This window comes from Adelges cooleyi, unplaced genomic scaffold (genome assembly GCF_023614345.1).
Source record: "Adelges cooleyi isolate 19-005CV unplaced genomic scaffold, UGA_ACOO_1.1 ACOO_flye_CR_arks_rails_tigmint_CR_PRNA_30, whole genome shotgun sequence".
Classification (NCBI taxonomy): domain Eukaryota; kingdom Metazoa; phylum Arthropoda; class Insecta; order Hemiptera; family Adelgidae; genus Adelges; species Adelges cooleyi.
Genome location: NW_026095971.1, coordinates 21,977,494 through 21,998,499, shown reverse-complemented (window position 1 = coordinate 21,998,499; position 21,006 = coordinate 21,977,494). Strand labels below are relative to the sequence as shown.

The 21,006-nt window shown below is 29.6% G+C and overlaps 2 protein-coding genes across 10 annotated transcripts; both read left to right on the top strand.

The window, feature by feature from the left end:
• Positions 1–3,705, top strand: LOC126838476 (uncharacterized). Of its 6 annotated transcripts, none has more exons than XR_007685701.1 (6): positions 1–120; positions 1,413–1,607; positions 2,053–2,178; positions 2,272–2,562; positions 2,635–2,864; positions 3,304–3,705. XR_007685701.1 is itself a non-coding variant. In XM_050572950.1 (6 exons), exons 2-5 carry the CDS (start codon positions 1,573–1,575, stop codon positions 2,792–2,794), a joined length of 534 nt encoding a protein of 177 aa, XP_050428907.1. In that variant the 5' UTR covers positions 1–120; positions 1,413–1,572; the 3' UTR covers positions 2,795–2,864; positions 3,304–3,705. The 6 variants fall into 6 exon arrangements, 5 of the variants coding, with proteins under 5 accessions (XP_050428907.1, XP_050428905.1, XP_050428902.1 ...); XM_050572950.1 differs by having other exon boundaries at positions 2,332–2,544; XM_050572948.1 differs by having other exon boundaries at positions 2,278–2,544.
• Positions 3,706–9,784: 6,079 nt separating this feature from the next.
• On the top strand, positions 9,785–16,829 carry LOC126838956 (uncharacterized). 4 transcript variants are annotated; one of them, XM_050573775.1, is made up of 4 exons: positions 9,785–10,194; positions 10,227–10,269; positions 14,116–14,729; positions 16,476–16,829. In XM_050573775.1, the coding sequence occupies exons 2-4, from the start codon at positions 10,249–10,251 to the stop codon at positions 16,612–16,614; spliced, it is 774 nt and encodes a 257-aa protein (XP_050429732.1). In that variant the 5' UTR covers positions 9,785–10,194; positions 10,227–10,248; the 3' UTR covers positions 16,615–16,829. The 4 variants fall into 4 exon arrangements, with proteins under 4 accessions (XP_050429732.1, XP_050429734.1, XP_050429733.1 ...); XM_050573777.1 differs by having other exon boundaries at positions 9,785–10,269; positions 14,116–14,706; positions 16,476–16,604; XM_050573776.1 differs by having other exon boundaries at positions 9,786–10,269; positions 14,116–14,684.
• Positions 16,830–21,006: the final 4,177 nt, after the last annotated feature.

Sequence of the window (21,006 nt, the reverse complement as noted above, 5' to 3'; positions counted from 1 at the left end):
CTGCATTTTATACCGGTTGTTAGGGATCAGAGCTACTTGTCTATATACTTTTGTCTATGATCAGAACCTTGACAGTTCACACACATTCTCATTGTACCTATAGCTGTGTAATAGTAAGACGTAAGTACTCAGTAACATTATGGTTCTATTTATTAATTTATAACAATTCGTTCGATTCTGTAGTCTACGTGTAAGGCATTGTATTTTTTAAATAATTTAAACAGTTTTCAAACATTGTTGAAAAGTTATTGTAAGAATTGCCATCTGTGGTTGTAGGGACGATAATTGATAAGAAGTCACGTGAAGGCATCGAGATAAAGAGAATACACTTTCTTATTATTATTAATAATATTATTATTCTTTAATTATTATATTATTAGTATTTTTTCGGTTTCGACTGGTTTTTTTTCCCTCTTAATTGTGAGATCTATATTTTACATTTAGTGTGAATAATATATTATTGGAATGGAATGTACAGCTGTATAGTTTCTCATAGCATTACTCAATAATAATTGGATATGGTCAACTGTTTGAATATTGACCGAACCATATTGAGATCGGCTGTTGTTCTACAAAGTGCATTATGAAATTTTAAACAATTTAAAAGTGTTTTTCATACGTTCATTTTTTGAGTTATAGAGAGAACTGTGGTTGTGGAAACGACAGTTGAAAAGTAGGTTTTTTTGTCAATTGTGAGTTCTATTTAGTGTGAATAACATATATAATTATTATTGATATATATGTATTGTTTAAAAAGTTTTATAGTTTCTCTAGAGTTTTCTTTTATACCATCTGTAATGTTTTTATACTTTACCAATCCAGTCAATTTTTAGTTTTAAATATTATCAACAAGAATATTAATACCGATGGCAAAAGTCGTCGGGTAATATTCATCGTAGTAGCATTGGTTATAAATTTTACAAGACGCATTTATATATGTTTATTCCATAAATAATTTTATACATTTCAAACGGTTTTTATTTAATAAATTACATAGTGTGTGTTTTAATTTTGAAAACTGTTTAATGTTTAAAAAAACATTTTAAAGTGTTGACACATGACTTTAATGAGTTATAACTTCAAACCATTATAATACCATCCAACCAGTAATGGTTTGGTTATTACTTATTTAATGGATACTTATTTAATCATTATTTTTAATTTGTTACTGTTGTTAAGTAGTCATTATTTTTTATGCTATAAAGTGTATATTTTTTCTTATTATTATTATCTGACAGAAAAGAAAAAATATTTTTTAATTATGTAAAAAGTATAATTAATATAATTATACAGAAAGTGAAAACTAATTTATAATTTTATGGAGAAAGAAAATTGTATTTCATATTGTGTGTAGTATTAAATTTTTTAAGATTGGATAATGTAATTTTTAAAATACGCTTTGTTTTTTAAAGGTAAACTAGTGAGAATCAAAAAATACTAAAAATAATATGGATAACGATAATGGTACCATGATCGAAACAGAAGAAGACGAGGAAGTTAAATCGTATTTTAACGAAGCCTTAGAGAAAACACCAGAGCTGAATCACATTGAAAACACTCAATGGTTCACCAATGGCAATCCATGATTATCGAAAAACAATTGACGGGTATGCATATAATAAGTAATGTGATTTTTAAAGTTAAATACATTTTGTTGCAAAGAAAACAGTAACTCAATTTAAATTAGGACAGGTATTCTATTTGGTGTAATTGTATTTTAAATTTTAAATTATAATCTAGTCTGGTTTGTATTCACATTATTTAAATGGATAAAAAAAATTTTTTTTTTAAATTGTACTACCCCTTCTGGTCTCATTTTTTTAGGGCTATTGGGAAAATTGGCTTTTTGTTTTATAAAATATACTCTATTTTTTAGATGGGAATCTAACCTAGCCTGGTTGGTCCGACCTGTTTTTTTTTAAATTTTACTGTCCGTTCCGGTCCTATTTTTTATGACTAGACAAACTTCTACGGTCTAAGTCTATAGTTTTTAAACTGAAAGTAAACATAGAAGAGTCGATACTTGTTTTAAAAATGGATTTTATTTTTTAGACTTAACGAAGCAGGAGAAATAAAAATTGAAATAGAAAAATCAGACGATTATTGCTTCAAGTCGATTTGTGAAGAAGATGAACTGGTGATAGAGCGACAAAAGACAAATGTCAATAATAAATACATGTAATATAACTTTTAGTACAAAATATTTTAAATACATAATATGTTAATAAATAAAAATATTAAGGTCACCCATATTATAATCTTTTCTTTCAGTTACAGGACACGATTGTTAAATACTTTTTTGTATACTTTTATATACATTTTATTTTTCAGGTTTTCTGAATCGAAAATCAAAATTGAAGACGAAACAGACGATTACTACGGCACTGTGAACAAAATTGATAAAGACGACGAGGATACGATGAAAGAGGAGTTTACTGAAACCTTTGTGAAAGAAACAAAATCAACCAACATTGAAAAATCATGTTGTAGTTGCTGCTTGACGGCGCACAACGATCTTTCATTCGACGGGAATATAAACAACAAGTAATTGGTTTTTATATGGTAACTGAATACCTAAATATAAAGTGATGATAAAATATTGCACAGTCACTACCAAATATTTTTTATTAACAGAGAATTGTGCAATACAACGGTGGTTAAAGTCCAAGTCGATATAATAGATGGACATTATTATACGAATCTCCGATTGAAATTGAAGAAAATGGGCTTTTGGATTTGCAAAGATGTAAGAGGTCTTTTAACACTAAACGGAAAGTGGCCCAACACATCATAAATCGATCACATAGTGCACATTCATCGACCCAGAAAAGCACTACAAAACAGGTCATCAATAAAAATATTATGTAAGGCAATGCATTTAATATAAAAAATTATCGCTAGTCTTTTAGTTAAAACTAAATAGCAAAAATGTTATTCTTGTAGTTTACGTTACATAATATTTTAATATACAGTACATCCACTATTCAATAACTCATAAACTTATTTATAAATCTACAGTGTAAGTTTACATTAAATATAAAATTTAAAAAAAAATTAAAAAGTGGCGAGTAAACACCTGAGAGATATTCACATTTTTTAAACGAATTATTGAATACGCTTGAATATATAGTTTTGTAATTGTATCTTTATCATTTTATCTGGATGATTCAAAATTATTCAGTTGAATTTTTTGCAAATCCAACAAATTTTACATCTCTCAAAATAAAAAAATTAGCAATAACACACAAATGTGAAAAGAATATTATTTTTTTGTTTTTATTTTACGGATTTGTTTTGTTACAGGGCCAATACTAGCTTACACAATAGTGAAAAGCCCTATAAATGCGCCGTTTGCTTAAAATCATTTACTGCAAAATCAAGTCTCGCACATCACGAACGAGTGCACACTGGTGAGAAGCCCTACAAATGTGGGTTTGTTCTAAGTCATTTTTTGAAAAAGTAAAACTCATAACACACAAACGAGTGCACACTGGAGAAGAAAGGCCCTACAAATGTGCGGTCTGCTTGAAATCGTTTTCTCTAAACACATGTCTCACGAGACACATCAAACGCGTACACACCGATTGATTACCCCAAAAAATATGTATACTTGGGTTTATTATTTTCTCAATAATCCAAGTTTATAAATTTTAACTTAAAATTATATAGAAATATATTTTTCATTTCATAGCACCAACTTGAAAATATGTGTACGTGCATTACTTATTTCAATCAATGTTTATCAAAACGTGTTTATGATGTACTCGTTGAGAAAAATGTATTTATAAATAATGTTGCATATTGTGTACGTTAAATATATTGAAAGCTACGAGAGACAGTAGTAATTGTAATGATTAAACAAAAACCTACATGTTATATTAATAATAAATTTATTTAATGATATTGATATTTGTTTAAAATATATATTATATGTATACAATTGTTTGATAACTTATTTTATTTATTTATTTATCATCACGGACAGTGTCCAAAATACAGTAGTATGAAACATTACACGTAATACGTGAGCAATCCTCTTTTATTATATACTTTGTTTAACTATAAATTAAAGTTCATTACCTGATTTTACTTCTGAAAAGATATTATCAAGAAAAGCAGAATTTAATTAATGATTAAAACAAAGTGTAGGATTTTATTTACTATCAATATGAAAATATAGCGATAGAAAACATCCTTCCTTAACTAGATAGGTAAAAGAAAAAATATACCTACCACTAGACTACTTTACTTATGTAAAGGATTCGTTTCAAGTATATTATATATATAAAAAATTATAAGCTAAGAGTAAATACAAGAATTAAAGAAAATATACATTACTGCACAGTAGCCCAGTAAACACTTACACAGCATTAAAATGTAATAATTTATAAACAAACCAAAATAAAAATTGTATTAGTTCAAACACTTATTTTAATTCAATTAACCCAGTGAGTAACAGTAGGTGACCTCTCTCAACTTTAACCCAGCACTTAGAGATTACACTATAACCATAATATATCAGTTTATACATCAACTGATGTAAGACATATTGCCTATCTAGTATGTCAAAAGGCACCATGGATAGTTTTTTTTAGGCCAAACTATGTTTAAAACTGTTTTTAATATAATTTAAAAATTATGTTTTAATCATGTTAAGAACATTGTTTTTTTATTTTATTTAAAACGTTTTAAACAAATTTTAATTTAATTTAGTACACATGTAGAAATTGTAAATATATTATATATTTACTAAATACTTACCAATTACGGATGGTTATTTTTTCTTTTAAATTCTAGTTGATTATTTAATTTGATATTTACTCTTTAGAAATAAACACAATAGTTCCATGTAAATAGTTCTAGAGTCTACAGACTACAGAGCAAACCCTTGGGCATAGTTTTTATTTTGTGTATACATAAAAAATAGTGCATATTTGATATTTATTATTATATAACACCTTAAAATCTGAATTCTGTATATTTCAACAAATACAAATTAATTACTTAAATAAATATAACAAACATATATAATATGTAAATCGTTTATATAACATATCATTAAATATCAATATAATAATTGTGAAAATTATAAAATAAATGTAATTGTATGGTAAACTAAAAACGTACAACCTGTGTGTGTTCAATATTTGAGCTGCAGTGTTTTCAAACAGTAAAATAGCTAATAAAAAAAACAATATTTTACGGTCTTGTTTACTATGCGCAATTTAACGGACAATGCAAACAGATAAATACACCTTAATGGGTTGCTTTATTTTAGCTAAAACTCTTAACACTTTTGGTTTTTTTGTATTTTCAGAACCAACAACATACCGACAAGGATTATTATGACTACGAGTTTATTAATTATATTATCAATTTTGTGCCTTGAATATATTAATAATATTATTTTTAGGTATTCGTTTAATATTGTAAAACCTATAATATTGCGAAGATATGGATCTTACTTTCAATTATAATACTTGAAAGGAATGTGTTTATAATAATATACACAGTATGTTGTATTGTATTATAATATGTACTTGTTTGTGTTTACTTTGTCTTAACTAATTAGTTATAATTTTTCACACGCCAACACGGGAAGTTTGCAACCGCAAATTATAAGTCGGTTTAAAAATAGAACATTCCGCATTACATTTTTTTAAAGTTTTCAAACCGTTAAATGCGCCATAAGTACAGAATTTGTGAATAAAATATGGATAAATATGGTTAGGTTATATAATGCGTAATATTAAATATTTAATTAAACTAAAAATAAAAATTACATACTATTCGTATTGTACTGAAAATCAAGACAATTTATTTGCACAGTATAAAATTTGTCACTAACAGTTCTAGGTTATATTATGTGTATTACACGCTTGATCGGTGATGCTTAATTTTTTTATTTATAATATTATCCTAACCGAATGACATCAGCAGTTTTCCCGCTCAAACGCTGTTTATTTGAACGAAAAATAAAGTAATTTTAAGTAATATTCAAAAAACCTACATACAACCTTGAATTAATTATAATTAATGATTTTTACAAAGAACATAAATTAGAATTGATTAATTATATTGCGCGTAAAATACTAAAAATAAAATACAATTTTTAAGTGTACTGGGAATGTTGAAGTACTAAGTCTTATTGTTGTGAATAACACATATATTACATAAGACGCTGCGCTTTAAGAAATATATTATGAATATTATATTAATAATAATTATGAAGTATTAAACTTTTTTATGTGGATGCAAATGTATTCATATAATATTTATTAAAAGTCCTGAATAAAACAAACGATGTATAATTTATAGTACTTAGTGTTTTTTATTAGCATATTTATACTTTTACTAATTACAGTTAAAATAATCTTAAAATCCTTAAAAGATTAAAATTTTAATTTATTTTTTTCATAAACTTTAATAATTTTTTTACTAATATGCCAATACCACACATCTACTGGGAAAATGATATTAGTTTTTAAATGCTTTCCAATAAATAAGAAAACATAATATCTAAACTTAAATACATTGCCAGAAGCTTAAATATTTTCAATAATATTACTGACATATTTGTGTTATTTATGACTTTAATGGGCACCTGTCATGTTTTTTGAAATATTGAACACTATTTTTAAAATAATACTCAAAAACGTTTGTCATCATTTTAAAACTGCGACCAAAAATGTAACGTTTACAATTGTTTTCTTAAAGGATTTTTTCCCTTAAATATAAATCTAAACAATATCTTCTAAAACGTGTAAAATTATTTTTCACCATCATTATAATAAATAATTATTTCTAAATATTTTCTCCTGAAATACAATATTATCAACGCTAATAATTATTAGACGTTTTTATATATACATATATATAATATTTTTGTATTTTGCTACAATTTTGGTCGAAGAAAATATCATCAATTCATTTTCAAGTTAAGGTTTTGTGGATTAATTAGAAATGTAATCGTTAAAAAAAAAAGAAATAGTTGTTTAAATATTCATTAAATCAATCAATTCGATAGTCATTTACAAGTATTAGAATTTTTCAAATTGCTTTGCGGATAAATATATGTGTACATACACTTGAGAAATATACCTAATTTATTATAGTCTTGACAAATTCAGTTTCACTTTATTTTTTTTTTAACTAAAACAGTAGTTAATTGCCAGTATATTTAATAAGTACCATTATTGTCGTATGGTTTAAATGATGAATCCGTTCACGTGGAAACTAGTTTGACGGGAAATTACACGGTTGTTCGTCGAAGATGGGCAATTTAGTAAATCACACAAAAACGTTTTTAAAACACAATCCAATTAGCGCCTTGTTTGTTTACAGACCCGTTTTGTCGCGAACAGTGGACTTCCCCAATTGGCTCTCGATAAGACACGCTGTGTGTGTGTGTTGTAAAAAAATAATAATAAATTACACATATGAATTACTTAACAAGTAACACACAAACGGGCCATGCACTAAACTTCTCCGGAAGGTCGCATTGTGCAATATTTAAATTTAAAAAAAAAACCACAATTTGCTTAACGTTGGCCCAAATTTTGGAGCCTTCCTATTTTTATTTTTTCACTCTTAAAAGTCACGGCGACCAATTAAATTGACTGCCAATTTTAGGTAAATGCACCTTATTCGACCATTGAATTCGCTCCTCCTAATGTATATAAATATAATTTAATTGAATCTACTCCTAATAACAAGTGGTTCTCAAAATATACTTATGAAAACTTATGTGACTTTGTGCTGGATTCAATTGCTCAATTATCTTCCTAAATGTACTATAATATTGTGTTCAAGCGAATACTATAATGTAATTGTAAAAACTCAAAAGAAAAAATTACTTTAAATAGACTTAAGAGAGGATTTGAGGGTATTAGCACCCCCAAAAATAAAATAAGCCTCCCCCTTAACATTTGTCTTGTTTATTTATGTACTAAAACCTCTGCGTATAAAAATGTTTAATATAAAAAAAACCCAAAAGCTTTTTGGAGAGTTGATAACAGTATACGTATCATTCAGTATTATTTATCAATTTCATGTGGCTATCACTCTCCTCGTTAGGTCTGCATCTTGTAAACGCTCGTTTACTGCTATAAGAAAAATAAAGATTTTGGCTTAAGGTTTCAGTGAGACAGGACAGACTTACAGATTTACCATATATGAAAAAAGAAAAAGATATGACACGCTTAATTAACATAAGCAAAGTTATTGACACATTTGCAGAACATAAGCAAAGCGTACAACTTGTATAAAATACCTGTAAATTGTAATATTGCATACATTTTTATTATTTTTTGTTATAAAATAAAAATGCTAATATACTTAAAGTGTTAAATGTTAAATTGATAAACAATATCCTTGATAAAAAAAAAAACATTAAACTTTTTAATTTTAATACATAGAATATGCAGAGCTTAAGCACAGATCCAATTCACTACAGTAGTATACAGGGTGATCCGCCTGATGCAAGTGTAACTGGTTTTCTCTGAAAATGCAAACATACTGAAAACACTTTTTTCCCTATACTCGCAGATAAATGGTTTACTTCCATACGTATAACAAGTTATGGAACTCGTTTTTTCAATTGGGAACATATTTCAAATTTATGTTTTTCATTAGTCCGTTTGTCCATTAGCCGATGACTTTGCATCAGATGGATCACCCTGTATACCGGCACTGACTAATCCATACCGACCCATTAGACGGGATCATCATTATTGCCATGCCGATCAGTGTATACCTAATATGATAATTAATTATAATATCACTTACTATATATTACTACAACGACTTGTGTTTGCCGCCCGATTGATTTGGCTTTCCTTGCACAGACACCGCTTTATGCGTGCAAATAATATGCATACCCGTATTTCTCCACGTTGCCATTGACTTGTACCACAAGACTGCACAAATAATAATTATTATAAATCACTATATAATATTATAAAACAGTTTTAATTCAACAACATACAGGGCGATCACAGAAACGACACTGAAATGCCGAGGTAGTGTAAACCAGAGTAATAACTAACTTGTATAGCAAGACAGTGGTTGGTGTATCAATAATATTATACTTTATCAAGAAATTAAAATAACACTTATAGATATTGTTGAAACAATAGTTCACAATTATTTTAGCTATACCTACACGGCGAATTAATTCATTATATCATTTAAAAACGAAAAGGCTCTGCCCAAAAAAAGAAACAGCTTTTTAAACTTGAATTTAACTGCATCGTACCTTTGGTAAATGATTTGTCATCCATACTCTGTATGTACATTAAAACAGGACATGTCGTTGAAAAGATCAGTCCAGACATTAAAAACAATATTGTAAAACCAATACATCAAAGATTATAATAATAGATTAGTGGACAAACATCATAATGTTTGGTTAAAAACAATTTTTTTTTCTACAAAACCTTAAACACTGTCGGAGCGATATTTATATGTCGAATCCATATAATAAATCGCCCTGTACATTAAAATAATATGTAAAATTAATATTATATACACGGATAAATCCATGAAAATAACAACCTAGACGACATTGAGAGGTATCCAGATTGACGGCGGCTGATGACCGGAGAGGGAGAAGAAGTTAAGGAGACAGCCAAATGCCGGTATGACTCCTCTTCTGGAAAACCAAATAGTGTAATATATATACATATATACATGTGCACTTCAAGGTTTCAAAAAACTCATCATCGACACAAAATATGTGTGTACCTATCTATATTATATTCTACACTGATCGAACAACAATCGCGATACACCCGAATACCGTGTAAAACGTGCGACGAATTGTCTTACCTGTACTTGTACATTAGGTACAGAATTGAACTGTGGACGTTTTTTTTTTAAATATAATTATACAATTTGTCGGTAAATTGTAATAAGTATATAATATTACAATATATATATACTTATTTTTTTTACACCAAAGATTCGCTGTAATATTGAACATCCTGCGGCGAATTGTTTTTCTTTACGCCAAGACACAACAATAATAATAAAAAATATATACATACATATATATTATATAAATGAAAACACCTCTCAAGGTCTTTTCGTCGGTCTAAACACGGTCCAAGACGACAGCCAAACAACGTTGGCGTTCATTCTGTCCGGCAAGCTCAAACGTCAAAGGATAACGTCGCCAATCGCACACACACACACACTGTTATTGCAAAGAAAATACACACACACACTGTTAACAAGAGAAGAAAAAACATGGACAACCATCGCACGCCGGTAAGGGTTTGATAAAAATTAATTAAAAAATTTTTTTAAAAAAAAACCCCTAATGATAAAATCCTATGTCGACCCATCGAACAATAGATTTTTATTAAATTTTTTTATAATAATATCATACATTTAAAGTGTACTGTTGGTTTTTGTGTGTTTTTATATGAGATTGATTACTACAGCGGCTATACACCCTGTGCTAGGTCCCCGTCATGCTGGCTAAAAGTCACCCTCCGACTCGCCCCTCCCAGCACAAGCTGTAATATTTTGTATATTAGGATAAAGTTTGTAAAATGGATATTAATATATTATTATATATATTATATTATTATTATATTTGGATATTAATGGTTTTTTTTTAAAGGTTAAAAATATAATGCTAAATTGGAACGGGGGGGGGGGGTGGTTATACCAATAATAAAAATATGATAACGCCCAAAAGGGTACAAGTGACATATTTTTCAAAAACAAGTTCCTGATCGTAAAATTTTATTTTCAATGCGAACACGAACACCAGTCACCATGAAAATTATTAAATCTTAACTTATTTTTTATACTTAAGCGTACACACTCTGTCCGACCTTTGTGAGGTAAACGACAAAATAAAAAACCTTCATTGTCAAAAAAAGTTGTGTCCAACATTGGTATTCAAAGTTCTAAGTTTTTTTTGAGAAATAGTAGTCAGTGTCTTAAAGTAAAAAAAAAAAGTTTATCTTTCACAATAAAGTATTATTTGAACGTGTTCATCTTAAGCGCTGGTCTTTGGCTTGAGATTCAAACTTTCTTAGCGAGTATTATTAAGATAATATTATCATAGTGTTTATATTATTTAACCGTGTCTATTTTGTTGTTTTTTTTTTAAATTAAACGTTGCCTAATAACATAATATAAATTATATAATATTATTAATGAGTGATGACCATTATTTCTAGGCTTTCTTTATAAAAAAAAAAAATAATAAATTTAAATCGTATGTAAACAACTCGATAGGACGTGTTTGTTGTGCATGAATTATGTGAAGTATTTAAGTGCAAGTGGAAAAATTGATCAGACACTAGAAGTCCTTCATCGAAAGAGCACAAACATAGACGTGTACATATATTTACTATAATACACTATTATAATTTATTTATGTAACGTGATTATATGTTTACACGACATATTTTACTCTGAGTAGTTTATTATTTATTAAACTTGAATAACTTGTGGATTTCCCACATTTATAAAAAACGCTTATGGGCTTGCAGTTGTTTTGACCAAATATTGATGCGTGTAAGATTTGGAGGTCACCGGTGTTGCTAATAAGTGAAGAATATTATATTGTATAGTAATAACAACCGAAGGGAGTTTGAAAAATAAAATCAACAATGTCTAGTATTTTTTTTTTTTTATCAAAACAGAAATCCACTCTGATTGACAATGCTCGATTAAAAATATGTAAAAAAAAAAAAACCGAAATTAAAAAATCGAACAATTATTGTTATTCTTCAAGCCCGTTTTACATAACAATGTATTATTTTGTAAGTTGTATGCAATTCTTAAAGGTCGTCCCAGACCTAATTATCATTTTTCACGGTCACGTTAAAAATTCGTCGAGAAAAATGTTTTAACACAATTCAAACTATTTCCCAGAACTTACACCGCGGACAAAGATATATTAAAAACTACTTAACATTATTAGATAAAGCGTTGTTAAGTCGCGAGTCGTGCTAAATATACATTATAACATACTTTGTTATGTAATAACTTTTTGTTGTACACCAATTTATACTGGACTTACAATGCCAGTTTAAACGGATATGAAATGTTTAGAGTTCAATACAATATGAGTTGTCAACATTATTAAAATAAAAACTAATTTGTTAAATCGCATATTTATTAAACAACAACGGGTACACGGTGAGGAGTGTGTACGATATGCGAAATACGACCTGATGAAAGATAAAAAAAAAAATTAAAAAATGATCCTTTCTAAAGTAATAGTTTTAAAATTATTAAAGTTTAAAATTTAGGATGGTAGGAAAGGTGGAAAGAAGAGTTTTTTTTATCTCAACCACACTCCACCTCCCATTCGAAATTTTAAACTTAAATAACTTTGAAACTGTTTATTCAAAACTGGTTATCGACCGGACAATGTTTTCAGAAAATTATTCTTAATTTTTAAGGCTAATTAAATATATACGTTGCCGTTTAAGTTTTAAAAGTTGGTAAAGCTTTAGCAAATAATTAAAAAGATAAAAATGTAAATATTGTCTCGTATAGTAATATATCATAATCAAAAATATTATCAAAAAAAAAAAAACGCTTCAAATTTGCAATTATTTTAAGAGTAAACTAGTGTAGGGCGTTAAAAGAATCACCCGGTGTATTAATTTATAAAATAAATAATATTTAATACTTTAAAAAAATAGTTCACATCGATAGTAATACATTCAGACAATACTGCTCCCAAATAAAAAACAATATGAATGAAAATAAATATGCAGTTAAAATATAAATACTAAACCGATGTCCTATTAAAGCGTACAAACTACATTCACCAGACACCTATATTATGTTTTAATTTTAAATGCTGAGGAGTTATGGGAATAATCTTCAACACAGAGATAAAAAATGAGGTGGAAAATTTTCTAAATATTTATTACTAAGACTTGAATTATAACAATCTTGCTAAGTATTAAATGCTAGGTAACATAGAAAATCAATTCAAAGTAACAGATTTCAGTATATTATACAATTTTATTTGGCGTATAGTTCATGGTTTATTTTTTATTGCCTTATTTGAACTTTTTATGATTTTAAAGCGTCTATATTACCATATATTTCAAACAAATTGGTTGTAATTAAATCTATAACAATAATTAGTAATGTTTAGTGCATATTTATATATTTTTTAAGGGCATAAATGCATGCAAATGTTAACATTTTTTAGTGTTTATGAACTATCAAGCCCTGGTTATTATAATGTAATACTTTTCTAGATATTATACATTTATTAATTTGTTTTCCCCCGTTGTGCATTTTTAATTTTTATATTACATTGTCATAATATAGCCATACACCATATTGTCTTAGTATGGTAACTTATAGGAACTACCGACCATCTCTATAGGGACCAATGATAGTAAACAGTCAGTAAGATTCAAGTACAACAATTTTTATAATATTTAAAAAAAACAATAAGACATCTTATGATAGTACAATATTGTACGTTTTAGAACAATGTATCATAATAACAGTTACGGAATATTTGTTAGGGACATATTACAATTAAATGATGTTAATTTATGATCATAACTACATTAGATTTTTACCGGTGGTCAACTGGTCTGCATTATACTTTTTGCCTTTCTAAGTTCTTGAATTGTCTTTTAGAAATTTGTTTACCACACAAAACGGCGAAAGGTTTTTTTTTTAAAGAAATTTAAAGACAATTTCTCAAAGGAGTTGCAACATTTTATGTTGGCAATAACTCTTGGAAATCCGGAAGTAGATCGGACTCGGACTACCCTTTTACATTAATTAAAAAATTAGCGTACAGCGCGCGCATGGCCAAAATTGCAATAATTAAAATACAAAACTAATTTTAATTCGGTTCCACGGTGCGTTTATAATCGATTACGCGTTTCCCTTGTCCTTCAAAGACGAACAAGTAGTCGTCTTCTTCGCGCGATCACAGCCGGAATGATATAACTTTTTTTTTCTTTCTTCGCTTCTCCTACCGTTCAATTCGACACGTCTAATTAAGTAGTAGGCCCCCCCGTTTCATTATCACCGGATCGTGAACCTATGTATAATAAATACCTGATGAGACGTTTGTTAATCCGATTGATTTTGCCTTGTTTTCCGCAGTTGAATTTGTCGGCGATCGCCTTGTTGACGGCACTGGCGGTCACTTGCAGCCTTGGTGCGCCGGCTTCTTTGTCCACCGACTCCGGCAGCGAGACCCAGAGCAAAGACTCCAACGAAGTGGGTCCCCTGCAAGAGAACTGGCAACTGTTCGAGAGGTTGGCCAAGAACAAGTCGTACGGCGGTCCTTCGGTCGACCCGGAAAAGACCAGGCAGCTCATCAAGGAGATCGAAGAGTTTTCGCGGCTGGTGCAAACCACGACCACGGTAACGCCCGTACCGGCGGATAACGGTACCGCGGTCGAAGACGACGACGACGACTCGTTCGCGTCGGCTTCCGACTGGTTCGACAAGTTGTGGAAGGAAATCACGGACGGCATGGACTTTGACGGTCTGGACGACGACGACAAGGGAAAACCCGACAACGACGCGCCGCCCCCGGACGTACCGCCGACCACAGAGGCCGACGCCGAAACCATTGGCTACGTTCGGCCGCAGTCGCAGGGACAAGAGACGGAAGACGGCGGCACCGTCGAGGAAATCATCAGGAAGCTGAACAACGACCTGAAAAGGTTGTACAACAAGATCAAACAGGTCATAACAGTGATAAAAAACTGGTACGCAGTATGGTCAATAGTTCACTCGGTAGCTGCGGCCGCAGGATGAACCCTCCCCCAATTCCTAATTAATTTCCTCTCAAAACATACATACTTAGCACAACACTCTCTATTCACCATGTCCGTTTGAACGTCAATCGGTTAGCCATCATCCACACATAGTATATTATACTCTGACCATAGAGGAGCCGTTCCATCTAAAACACATTGGTTCGACAAGGGTCGCGATTTTCAGTGCAGCCACTTTAGAAAGAATTTATACAATAATTGGCAAATAATAGCGGTGACGCTACTTGTGTCATCATTTAATGAAACTCATCACTACGATTTTATATAGTGTTACCTGAAATTGTAGGTACTTAGCACAAGTTTTAGAAGCCAGTTGTCAAAATATACTTTTGATACGTACACATTAATTTTTTTATGGCTATGGTCAAACTAAAAGTCGCAACCTTTGTCAAAACATTGTGGACAGTGGAATACAGGCGATATAGGAAACGGCTCCTCTATATCACTTTAAGGGACAGACTAGTAGTTCGGTTGGTACAAATTGAAGTAATGGGAACTAAAACACGGTATGACAAGTGACGTTTTTGAAAAAAACAAGTTTGTGATCATACAATATTTTGATGTCGCATACGAAAAACCACACATGAAAATTGCCAACGAAAAATAACACTTCAGCTGAGATGATCAAAGGGCTAAAGTGTGGTTTTCGTTCAGCAGGTTAGATTTGCTGTTTTTTTCGTATGGACCATCGATTAGGGTTAGTCTTAACTTTTCTATATGCGTTTGTTTTATAATTTTGAAAAATATCATGAAGAAAGCATACGATTTATGGGCATAGCCCGTAAGAATACATTGAAAATATGATTTTCATCATTTTGCTCTCTAGTAAAAATTACTTACACCTTATTTTGGTTCTCATTACTTGAATTATTGTACACAGATTATGTATAAACTAAACTCACCAAGCACGGTAATAGCGTTATCTCACAGCTATAAATCATAAACTAAAACTAAAATAGTTGCTTCATTTCCATTTAGTGCAGGCCTTTTAGAGTCCTAAAAATTGTCATTCGCTATTAATATTGTGAACGGCGACAGTTCAAATTTATACTGCCTACTTGTTTATACTAATTTTTGTTGATTTTATAAAAATAAAAAAAACAGTATACATAACAGTATACCCAAAAAAGGTAGGTATTATTTTTAATAAATAATACCTACCTATTAAGAATTGATTTATGTGAAGTATTTTTTCTTTTCAAACGGGTGTGTAACAACAGAGGGTAATAAATAAAATATGAAGTAAGCGAAAAGGCGAGTTGCAGTGTGACCAGTACGACGAAATTACATTTCTCTGGTACATAATTTTAATTTGTTTCACTATTGCAACGGGCAACCGTGCGATACAAATATAACGATTATAATATAATCAGATTATCATACAAAGTTTGAATTTATCAGTGAAATGATAACTTATAAAAAAAGTAACTATTTATTTCTAATTAAAGTGGTCACACTGTCGCTCGTCTTCTTTATTGCTTAGTTTTCGAGTACAAGGCATTTTATGATATTACAGCTCTATACATTAATTACACTATTGTCTATACTCTATAATAACATTTAGCTGTCTACTGTGCATAAATTGCTTGTCCATCGAACCGGATCGACCTCTGTTCTAATGATATCCGCATTTTGAAAGACTCAAAAGTGTAATTCATGTGTATATTGTTTTCACAGGGTCAGCAACAATAGAGCAGATGACTTGACTGAATTGTCTGGCAGCGGGTCTGAACAGGAAGTTTTCGTGATAACCAATCCGTTAATTGGCGACAACGATAAATCTAATAAATACACATTACCTATAAACGCGGAATAGTCCTGGATATGAAGTTTATTAAGTTATGAAGTTGCCCATAATTCGCAGCCGACTCTCTCTTGTCTATTTAAAAAAAAAATCTTTTTAACTTATTTGCACTTTAACTTATATTTTACTATACAATTATTATGAATATTATTGCTACACAATGTTATTATCATGTTTGTAAAAAACAAATGTTCCTTTGATAAGTATAATAATATTGTATTAGAAAAGTACTATTTATTTCACGTCGAACCCAAAAAGGCCTGTACATACACGGTTTAACCTTGCAATACTAGTTATTATATATTTTATTGTATCATGTACTTACAATTAGTTAATTTGTATTGAATCGGTAGTTATCGCCAAACTTGTCAACTATTGTAAACAATAGTACTTACACGCACAGCACTATTTTGCTTCGCACTTGGAGATAAAAATCTGCACGGTTGTCTTCGATTAGAATTTTTATTTTCACTTATAATAATTTGTAATACTATAAATTGTATATTTGACGTTTAAATAGGTTATTACTTATTATCGTACATGTAAAATGGTTATGTCACGGTTTTATACACCATTATTGTATTAATGTTATGTTTAATGTCTTTACTTGATTAACTCTGTTTTTAACTGATACCTAATCTAAAGCTTTTGTGTAATGATTTATATTGTAATTATTTTACATGATGATTACTTGCTTTACAATTATAAAAATCCATAATATTACATAGTTTCGAAATTTAAATATATTGTTAAAAAAATGTTTAAATCAAGTTATTAGGTAACAATGTTTACTCAAAACATCAAAAAAGATGTGCATGGATAGGGTATATAAAACATAGGAGAGGAACGAAGCGATACTTGTGGAACTTTTATGGGTATAAAAATTTCTGAACAGTCAATTCTATTGTTGAGTAAATTATACATCCAGACATTTTCTTCTGCACAAAAGAGAATGAATTTTTAGACTTCAAGCAATTTATATCGTGTTTAATTTTGTTAAAATTTATCTTGTAGGATAAGTTATTAAAATAACTTTGAAACTTCCACGCTCTTATTAAAATTCTCTACGATTTTAAGATGTGTGTATTTTTACATAGTGTGCATTACACACCGTTTAAACAAACAAAAAGTCGGTAAAAAACGACTATCACTAAGTAAAAAGAGCTTAAATATTAATTAAATTTGCTTTTAAAAAGGAGTAGAAAACTGTCCCAGACTGCCAGATGCGGTAACTCGCCAATAGTAATATTTGCCTATAGTAGTTCCTTAGAAACTTTCAAGTATTATAATGTAAGTATACACAACAACAATAGTAAACCAACACGGAAATGAAGTATTCGAGTTCTAAGAAGTGTCAATCATTATTAATTCATAATAATTTTGAAACACTCAGAATGGTGACAATGCATGCCAATCAAAAGTATTACAAAACTTTAGTACCACTATAGTCTAGAACTATAAGGTTAACGTTTCTTCCAGTGATAAAATATATCATCATCAGTAAAGTCAAATTAAGATAGCAAGACACTCATCAGCAAGATCATTATCTGTCCTACTTGGGAATTCTTTAACGGTAACTTTAAAAATTACATTTCCAACGTACAGTATTATACTCGAATGAAATTATTACTAGCCAGTAAGTAACAATTAGTACTACAGTACATCTATTTACATTAAAAAATAATCTTTTACGTCTCATCAACCCGTTATACCCGAACGCCAAAGTAAAGTTCGTTTGAGATGTATAATAATTGTAATTGAAAGTTTTTTTTAAAAAAAAGGGCCTAGTAAAGTAGTCATGTCGAATTGGTACAAATGGTAGTTTTTTGTTGCTATATAAAAAATAACGAAGTAACGTCCCCCGCAAAGGTATACACACTATTTGCTGCGTTATGAACGATTCAATTTACTTGATTAAATCTACCTGCTTTTCAATTCGCCCATCGCGTCGCATATTTAAAAGGAAATATAGACCGACATAATATATTTCTATTGCCTTTTAGAGATATTATACAAGATACTACGGCGGTATATAAAATGTTACAAACACAGTGAACGGGGGTGTCGTTGTATTTTGCCTAATTATTGTAAATTATACACGGGTGTAGGCAGTAGGTAAAAAAAAAAAACACAAAATCGATTATGCCGAGTACACCGGTGTGGGTAGACTTTTTTAATAAATTAAAAAAAAACCTTGATGGCAACGGAAATGATAGAACGTCAAGTGAAACGCCTGTAGCGGTGTCGAGCCAGCAACTCCTTAGACATCCGTGTCTTCTAGGACCGGCGCACGTATCTGCAATTGGGAAAAGTTAAATATAATATATTTTATATATTAGACTTGTACATCATAACTGGTTTTTTTTCCACTGTCATAAAAATAATAACATGTCGTTTGGCATCGGTACTTTTTTTAGTATACTCTCACAGACATCACACAAGCTTATTCGTGGAACGGTCAATCAACCGTTTAGGTATGTGTATAAGTTTGCCACCCATTAGAAGACATGTTCCGTAAAAAGATCTTTTCTTCTCCAGAAATGTTTATCTACTATGAACAAACAAAATAAAAAAACAATCATTAACAACGTACGACCCGAACCACCGACATAACACAATAATAGGCTAATCGCGGTGTTCAAGGTGGACATTATATAATTTATTGATAACTTTCGAAGTTGTTGAAAAACTTATCCAGGTAAATATAGTAGTTATTATCGTTGTTGTATTCCATTTTACGATATAATATTATATTAAAAAAGTTTTCAAGTGGCCAATACAATCAATTGAAAAACCCAGCAAGTACGTCGAAAAAGAGAAGAACATCAACATATTTTTCCCTGAAAAATAAAATTACTTCTTCCAAGTTTTAACATGAATCTAATAAAATGGGAATCCGAGGATCTTAAAGAAATATGTAATATTTTTATTTTATTGGGTTCGATTTCAGTTTTAGTAGCATAATATTTAAGAATCAGTCATAAAATCATAACTTAACCAATCTATGAAAATACAAAAAGAAAAATCCAAATTTTTTTCTATTCTACAAATTTTAGGGTTTATTTTTAAAGTTGAGAAATATGTTGGCTTGACGCGATGATGAACGAGTGTCAGTTCAAAGCTATTGGTTGGGACTTAAAGTTGATACTTTACCCCCCCCCCCAAAAAAAAAAAATTACAAAATTACCGGTTTTCATTTTTCAAACTAAACTTTGAGAAAACCGGATCTTTTTTAGGCGTGCTCCATTTTAAAAATCGCTTTAAACTCAAATTCAGATAACCCTTCTTCCCTTTTCAGGGGAAATAAGTTTTTTATTTTTAAACTGAAGGCAAGTCATAAAGACAGCAAAAATACATTTGCATTTTAAAAATGTTGTTAAGAGTACTTATTAATATTGTAAAAATAAGTTATTAATTTTGTGTATAATTTATGTCAAAAACTGTTATTAGCTGAATAAATCCTAAAACATTAATATACATATCGACCATCAATTCTTTATTATAATAATAATATGATGGGTACTATTAAAAAACATTTATTTAAGGAGAACGGAAAGGGCTATTTATTAAGGGGCAAAGAATAAACAATTTAAAAACAAAATTGATCTAGTAGCCATTTTAAATGTGCAGACTAAAGTTAAGGAGACAAAACATGAAGATTTTTTAGTTACAGAACTTAAATAGTTATTTTTCTCACGAGTTGTAGTAAAAGATTGATGAAAAAAATGATTTACCAATGTATAAGTAATTTCCATGTGTATCTATTGAATTTGAATTTTTTTTTAAAGGAAAAATATAAACGCTTGTAGTACAATTTTTGGAACAAAAATTAAATAAAACGGCCTTTTGAAGAATATGTTTAACTTTATAAAAATTAAAAAAACACTTGAAATCGGCTCAGTAAACACTTAAAAAAGTGACTTATCGTTTTAGTCTTTATTTGTATAAAATTTAGCACGTTCCGTTTCTCTTAAGAGGACGTGTCTTATTCCAATTTAATAAGGAGTTAGGTATAAGCAATTTTTTTACACAATCTCAATATTAAGGTTTAGTAATTGGCAGTCAATTTTCTTTTCAGACTATCACAGCATCCTCGACAGCGATTTAAAAAAAAAAGACATCTTACCACCATAGTTACGCATATTCTCTATTTTTGACAATTGTTTTTTACAAATTTAAAAAGATGAGAACTTTAACCTAACGACCTCTCGTCGGCTATTTTATATATTATAACATTCCCAATTGAAATTTTAACTCTGTCATTTTCAAGTGTTTGTCTTAAGGTAAAATTAGAGTTTTCTTAAAAAAAAAAAACCGTCGAGAGAACATAGTTAAATTTATTTTTTTCAAGACCATTTCTCTCTTTGATCTACACACGCTTTTCCATAAACACGTTTTACGATT

Excerpts from the sequence above, each read along its gene's own strand:
- LOC126838476 (XM_050572945.1), top strand. The coding sequence starts at position 1,573 with ATGGCAATCCATGATTATCGAAAAACAATTGACGG. Across the intron at positions 1,608-2,052 it reads TATCGAAAAACAATTGACGG|ACTTAACGAAGCAGGAGAAA; the intron begins GTATGCATATAA and ends TTTATTTTTTAG. Across the intron at positions 2,545-2,634 it reads GACGGGAATATAAACAACAA|AGAATTGTGCAATACAACGG; the intron begins GTAATTGGTTTT and ends TTTTATTAACAG.
- LOC126838956 (XM_050573775.1), top strand. The coding sequence starts at position 10,249 with ATGGACAACCATCGCACGCCG. Across the intron at positions 10,270-14,115 it reads TGGACAACCATCGCACGCCG|TTGAATTTGTCGGCGATCGC; the intron begins GTAAGGGTTTGA and ends TGTTTTCCGCAG. Across the intron at positions 14,730-16,475 it reads ATAACAGTGATAAAAAACTG|GGTCAGCAACAATAGAGCAG; the intron begins GTACGCAGTATG and ends TTGTTTTCACAG.